General features: G+C 57.5%; 1 protein-coding gene across 1 annotated transcript; it reads left to right on the top strand.

Annotated features, from left to right (window-relative positions):
* The first annotated feature begins 3,643 nt into the window (after window positions 1-3,643).
* Fam110a (family with sequence similarity 110 member A) lies at window positions 3,644-4,756 on the top strand. The gene has a single exon (XM_029564111.1). The coding sequence runs from the start codon at window positions 3,720-3,722 to the stop codon at window positions 4,611-4,613; it is 894 nt and encodes a 297-aa protein (XP_029419971.1). The 5' UTR covers window positions 3,644-3,719; the 3' UTR covers window positions 4,614-4,756.
* The last annotated feature ends 2,017 nt before the right edge of the window (window positions 4,757-6,773 follow it).

Here is a 6,773-nt window from a genome sequence, read left to right as displayed (position 1 = left end):
GGTCCAAAGGTTAAATGGGCCAGCCCCTGGCACATCACACTAAATGTCCCTCCTGACCTTTCCAGCTGGCACAGAGCTGGTGTGGGCACTAAGGTGCAGTGGGCTACCTGGAGCCCTGAGTGGCTCACCGCGGTCTGTCCAGGTTCATGGAAACCTGGACCAGCCACCTGCTCAGGGGTCTACAGGAAAAAACAGTGCCATTGAGGCGTGGTGGGAGGGAAAGTACCCAGGTAGACTCCCCAGGTGACTTTGGGCAACTGACTCAGCCTGGTCTGGCCCGGGGTTTCCATTAGTCAACTTGGGATGACAGTGGAGTTGCCTCAGAAGCCTACCCTAACCACACTGATTCCCATTGCGTCTCACTTAAACTCCGGGGGGTTAAGTGTCGGGAAGAGCACTTTCCTGCGCCTGGCGGTGAAGGTCCCGATCTCTGAGGGTGGCTGCTTGGATCTCCCAGCTCTATGCGCTAGATGGGCTGCGGGGACAGCCTGGCTGGGTGAGCCTGGAGGGCGATCGGGTCACTTGCCACACCCGGCCACCAATCTTGGCTTTGCAGTCACTGCCTGGCTCTCCTTCCCTCTGCTGGGCCGGCGGGTTCGCCTGTCGGGCCGCCGGAAGTTGCGCAAACGCGGGCTACCTGAGCCAGGTGGGCGTGAGGAGCAGCGGCAGCAGCTCCCACAGCCAGGTACGTGCCCGAAGCCGGGCCGCATGGATTGGGGGGCACAGTGGCCTGCAGCCCCGGCGGTGAGACATACAATTCCAGCCAGAGAGGACAGCGCATCGGGAGGGTCACACCGCCGCGACCCAAGTTCCCTAAATTGCCTCCAAGCTAGGAAGGGCCGAGACCGAATCGAGGACTTCCTGGCCTGTCACCCACACCGTGGGAACCTGTGGGGAGGGACGAGGTCTGACCACGACCGGGAATGGTGACCAGAGGGGATGGTACATTTGGGGGCATTCGTGGCAGCATTTCAAAGTCCATGGGTGCGAAGAGACCCCAGGGGGACATTAAATATTGCCTGGCGACTGGGATGGTGCTGCCCCTTGCAGGGGCATCTGTGACGTGGGTGGGTGCAGGTCCGTTTGCTCATCGTGATCAGCCCCTTCCAAATGCCTCCTTTGTCCCCGCTGGGGCTCAGACCGGCCTTTCTGCAGTGGGCTAAGAGACCGCGCTCGCTGCATGGGGCAGGTCTTTGCACTCCAGGGTCAGAGCCCTAACATACAGCAGCGAGCCTGGTTCATCCAGAGCGGCCCATTCTCCAGGTACTGCGAACCTATTTTATCTTTCCACAGAGCTAACCCGAAGGCGCATGGAGGTCTATTTTTAACTGCATTTCACAGATAGGGAAACTGAATCTGTTAAGAGCTGCCTCTTGCACAAGGTGCAGTGCAGGGTAGAGTGGGAGAGCTGGAGACCCTGCTGGCTGTCAAACCAGGCTTGGTGACTTGCATCTGTCCCAACTGCTCCCATCAAGTGGACCCTAGGGCCAGCAGGCTCAGCCAGAGGTGGTGGGTATAAGAGCTGGGGGTGGGGGTGGGGTGGCTTCTGCCCTGGCCCTGCCCCTCTGACCTCCTTCCTCTTTCTGAGATGGTGCCTGGGAAGGAACCACCTCCGCCACCACCAACTAGTTGGACTGGTTTGGGTGGCAGGGCAGATGTGGGGTTATGGGGGTGGGGCAGAATCTGGCTACCTGGATAGAGCTCTAGAGCAGCTGTTCTGGTCAGATCTTTCCTGCCGAGGGTCATCTGGGGGTCCACTTGAGGGGGGCCAGCCTTCCTGTTCCATTTACCAGGTCTTTGCACTTTGGGAGCTGCTCTAGTTCTGGTCAGTAGCCCTCCAGCCCTATTCCCTGCCGTGCTGAGGTCTCAAGCTGGGGCAGATGGTGCAGACATGCTATGCTTGCCCAGTACAGGCAGTAGTTTTTCAGCGATCACTGAATTTGCTCAGGGTTAAGAACCTTAGAGAGTGCCTGCCTCTGGATTACCTGCCTCCGGGAACCTCCACTTCCCACCTTGGACCCACTTGTCTGTAGTGGGCAGGCCTTCTCTAGTTCATTGGTGTGTTGGTTCACAGCCTACTCCTGGAGGCATTTCAGCTCAGTACACACTTGTGAAATACCTACCATTTTCTGAGAGCATTGCCATGAAGCTGAGACCCAGTAAACAAAGCAGCCCAAACCTCTGCCTTCATGGAGGGTCAGGGAGTTGAGGACAACAAAGAAATGAATCAATCATATCCACAGTGAGTTATGTGATACTTATGACTATGATAAGGAGAAAAGAAACAGGGGAGTGTATGGGGAGAAATGGGTGCAGTGGGGGCTAGTGTACTCAGGATTGGCTTCTTAGGGATGTGCTCTTTTATCTCCTCTGGGACTTAGGGAAGTTGCTTCTCAGAGTCTTGGTTTATCCATCTACAAAGTGGGGATAGTGGCTCCCAGGCTGTTGGGGATGGTACAGGAGAGGGTAGCTTTGAGTGTCTGGTACATACTGGGAACCCTGTTCTTCATAGGGACTCCCTGTCTTGGATGTCTAGGCCAGGGATTTCCTGTGGGTGGACATGCTCTGTTTGAGTGCTGCCTGGTGCAGTGACCACCTGCCACATACAACCATGGAGAATGTGAAGTGTGGTGAGTGTGGTTCAGGAGCTAGTGGGGGGCCAATGGCTGCCGAGTCAAACAGCAAAGGTGTGGGTGGCCTGAACTGCAAGTCCCCTTGTAGATCCCTCAGACTAAGTCCCTTCCCCCTTCTCTTTACAAACAAGAAGGTTTTTCTGCAGCAGCATCTCTGAGGGGCCTGGGTGGTAGGGGATAATGTGCCCACACTCTCTGACCCTGGATCTTCCTTGGAAACTGAGATATAGGCTTGGCTTGATGCCTGGGCTGGTCTGACATCTGACTCTTGGGCAACCACTTACACACTCAGGCATGGGCCCTGTAGCCTGTGAGCACATCATGGCTGCTGGCTGGGGTCTGCAGCATAGCTCTGGAAGGGCTGTGACCTGGTTTTTCTTGCTGTAGCATAGCTTGGGGCTGATGCTTACCCCAGACAGGCATGCATGGATCCCTATGGGCTTGACCTTGGAGCTATATCATGGAAGCTGTGGGATGGGGGTGGGGACCTTCTGCCCCTCTCTTACAGTCTCTGCTCCTGTGCCCCTGGAAGGCCTGGCATGTCCAGGCAGGTGGTTGGCACTGAGCAGCTTCCTGCCTGGGTGGGTGAGGGGTGGTATCTGGCTCCTCTGGACCCCTTTCTCTTGGTCACTCAATCTCAACAGCCCTGTTGTCAGTACCCCCTTGCTTGGGAGTGAGGGGTGGGAGATGCATTGCCTCCCCGGCTTCAGTTCCCCTATCTGCAGATGGAACTGTTGAGCGGAGGACGCCGAGGTTGAGCCTGCCTTGCGGGTACCGCGGGCCTGCCTTCTCTACCTTTTTCCTCTTGGCCTCAGCCGTGCCAGGTTCCCAACGCCCACCCCCTCCCACCCCAAGGGGTGTGGGTGGGGCCACAGGATCCTGTAGTTGTATTCTTCCCGCTGATTGGCTCTCTTTAGGATGGGGCGTGGCCTCTATAATGTGGCAGGCCTCGCTCCCCGGCAGAGCCTTTGTCTGAGTGTGCTCAGCCCATTCTCTCTCCTTCCTTGCAGTAGAGCCCGGCGCCCAGCTGCCAACTTTGTGCTAGGATCTGTCTCCTCGCTTCTGCCCTCGGGGTATGTAACGGCCATGCCTGTGGACACGCTGAGCCCCCGCGCCCCCGCCACCGCCGCGCTACCTTTCCGCCTGCGGACCAAGGTTCCCGGCTACCTGCTGCCCAGGCCAGCCGATGGGGGAGCCAGGAAACTGAGTGCCGTGGAACGCCTGGAGGCTGACAAGGCCAAGTACGTCAAGAGCCTTCATGTGGCCACCACCCGCCAGGAGCCCGTGCAGCCTCCACTGGCCAGACAGCCCCTCTTTAGCCCTGGGACTCGCGGCCCAGTGCTCACACCCAGCCGCCGAGCCCTGCCCTGCCCCGGCCGCCGACCCCAGCTGGACCTCGACATCCTTAGCAGCCTCATCAACTTGTGTGATAGTCCAGCATCCCCTGCAGAGGCCAGCCGAACCTCCGGACCGGCAGAGGGATCTACCCACCAGGCCCCGCCGGCCACCCCTCCTCGCCCTCCACCCAGTACGGCTGCGGTGCGCCGAGTGGACGTTCGCCCCTTGCCTGCCTCACCTGCGCGGCCCTGCCCATTCCCAGGCACCACTGCCGCCTCCAGCCCCGGCCGGCCACCTGGTCTGCAACGCTCCAAGTCGGACCTGAGCGAGCGCTTTTCCAGGGCAGCAGCGGACCTCGAGCGCTTCTTTAACTTCTGTGGCCTGGATCCAGAGGAGGCACGAGGATTAGGGGTGGCCCACTTGGCACGGGCCAGCTCGGACATCGTGTCTCTAGCTGGGCCGAGTGCTGGACCGGGAAGCTCTGAAGGGGGCTGCTCCCGTCGCAGCTCGGCTACGGTGGAGGAGAGGACCCGGGAGCGTGTCCCCTATGGGGTGTCTGTGATTGAGCGCAATGCCAGGGTCATCAAGTGGCTATATGGGTTGCGCCAGGCACGGGAGCCTGCTCGGGCCACTGAGAGCTAAACCTCTTGGACTTAGACCTCCCAGCAGGACAAAGTGGACAGGCAATTGGTGCCTTGACCTCTTCTGGCCCATTCTTCACTTCTGGGCAGACAGGAGTCAGCTCCCTTGGGTGAACTTGGTGTAGAGGCCAAGGCTTAGACCTAGACCAGCGCCCTCTGACAAGCAAATTCTGACCCTGCAGAGGTTTGCTCTTGAACTTGGCCTCCCCTTCCCCCCAAAACAAGGTTTGTGACATGAGTGCCCATGCTTGATTCCTCTGGTGAGGCTGAATTTGGGGTGCTTACCGTCTCCACTGAGCTAGGAGCTAAGTGCCAAGTCTGTCTGCCCTAAGGCTCTGTTTCCTCCCTCTTTCCTTCTCTGTCCTCCTCTGTTGACTTCCTCCTCCTTACTGAGCAGGTCCTGGCTTCCTGGGAACTCACCCTGAGGGGAGCGTTGGGAGGATTTTGCCTATCTATTGCTCTTCCTGGTCTTTGGCAACTGACCTAGATGGGTAGACTATAGGAGGGACTGGTTAGGAGTCTGCTACTCTGACTTCCTTTTGGTTAATAAATGTTTGTTTCTCAAGGGCTGGTCCTTCAGACTTCTCTGTTCACAGGGGAAAGGGTGGGAGAAGGCTTGGGCTATGGCCTTCAAAACTTAGTAATTGTTGACCCCTGGATCTGGTGGGCAGGTCAGTGATGGGTTCTGCCTGAGATTTGCCCTGAAGGGTGTCCTCACAACTCCCCTGGAAGCCCTGGCTCCCTCATGGGTGAGGAGAGGGCTAGCCAATGAGTGGGGCTAGAGCTGGGAGTGGGTTCTTTCCCCTATATCAGGAATGGAGCTGTAGGGGAAGGCAAGCAGGGGGCATAGAGCCTCCTCAGCCTGGTATCCTCCATCCTTCCTCAGACCTGCTGACTTCCCAAGGGGTCAGGAAGCTTGTGGTCACCAAACCACAGAGTAGGGGTGGGAAGTGGGAGTTGTTGGAGGAATAGGGACTTGTGGAGAGCAGTCCAGGGTGGTGGCCTTGCCTGTAACCCTGGGTGACCCCTGGACAGGCCACTCTTGCTTCTGGGCCTCTGTAGAGAGCTGGGTGGCACAGGCTTCCTTGTGCTGGGACCTTGAATTCTGGGCCCTTTGAGCTAAGCTGCATTACAGTGCCTGGGCCCTGTGGAATCGCTGATAGTGGGTGTCTAGTCTCCCAGGTTAGTTCCCCCTACCCCATGCTGGAGCAGCCAGTACTCCCTGGGTGCACAAAGGGCTACGGGGGAGGGGTGGCCCATCTGCCCCCCAGAGTTGGGTGGTGTTTCCTCCCTGCAGGCTGCAGCCCTTAGAAACAGGAAGCACTAAGGGAGGCCCTGCTGACAGGTTTGATGTTGGTTTTATTTTAAGCATAAAAAGGAGACTTCCGCTGAGCTGTTGACAAATACCCAAGTCAGCATAGCTGGTTATCTGTTCACAACCAGCACCCAAAGGCCTGGATCAGGCCTGGGCAGTTTGAAAAAAGAAGGGGAAACAGTTATGGAAGAGGGTGATGTTTGCCCACCCAAGGACTGGCTCTACCTACTGGGGATGCAGGTGGAGGCTGAGGCACAGGGGGCCGTCACCTGGCACCGATGCCCATGGAGTTTGACAGTCCCCATGCTGAAGGAGTGATGGAGTTAGGGAGTGATCCAGGCCAGCTTTGCATGGTGATGCCCCTCAAGGTGCCAGAAATCAGCCCCTCTGGGTACCTTGCTGACCTTGGGTCCTTGTCATTTGCTGTGATCTGTAGTACCCCAGCCACCCAGGGTAAGTGTGTTGGATATATTTCACATGTGAAGAAGTTGGAGTTCTAGTTCCACGACTGGCAGATGACCATACTGTTCCTGGAAGAGGGGTTAGTGCTGGGTATATCTCATTGGACACTCAAGGGAACATTTGGAGAGGCAAATTTGCTGCCTTCCAGCAGGAGGCTGAACTCAGAGCTGTAGTGAATTGTGGGCTGTCACCAGGCAGGTCTGCAGGAGCCGCAGACACCCTGAAGCCAGCAGCATCCTGGTTCTTTTATTCTCCACCATGTACCCAACCTCTCTTCCTCATCCTGCAGTCAGTTTATTGTTGAGTGTCTACTGGTTTCCCATATCAGAAAGGTCCCTGCACATGTGTGTGGGGAGGACAGGCGATCTAATGGTATCCAAAGTA

The sequence above is a fragment of the Nannospalax galili genome, unplaced genomic scaffold (genome assembly GCF_000622305.1).
Source record: "Nannospalax galili isolate Female #2095 unplaced genomic scaffold, S.galili_v1.0 scaffold811, whole genome shotgun sequence".
NCBI classification, from domain to species: domain Eukaryota; kingdom Metazoa; phylum Chordata; class Mammalia; order Rodentia; family Spalacidae; genus Nannospalax; species Nannospalax galili.
The sequence above is the reverse complement of the archived record's forward strand: the minus strand, read 5'-3'. Positions and strand labels throughout refer to the sequence as shown.

Excerpts from the sequence above, each read along its gene's own strand:
- Fam110a (XM_029564111.1), top strand. The coding sequence starts at position 3,720 with ATGCCTGTGGACACGCTGAGCCCCCGCGCCCCCGCCACCGCCGCGCTA.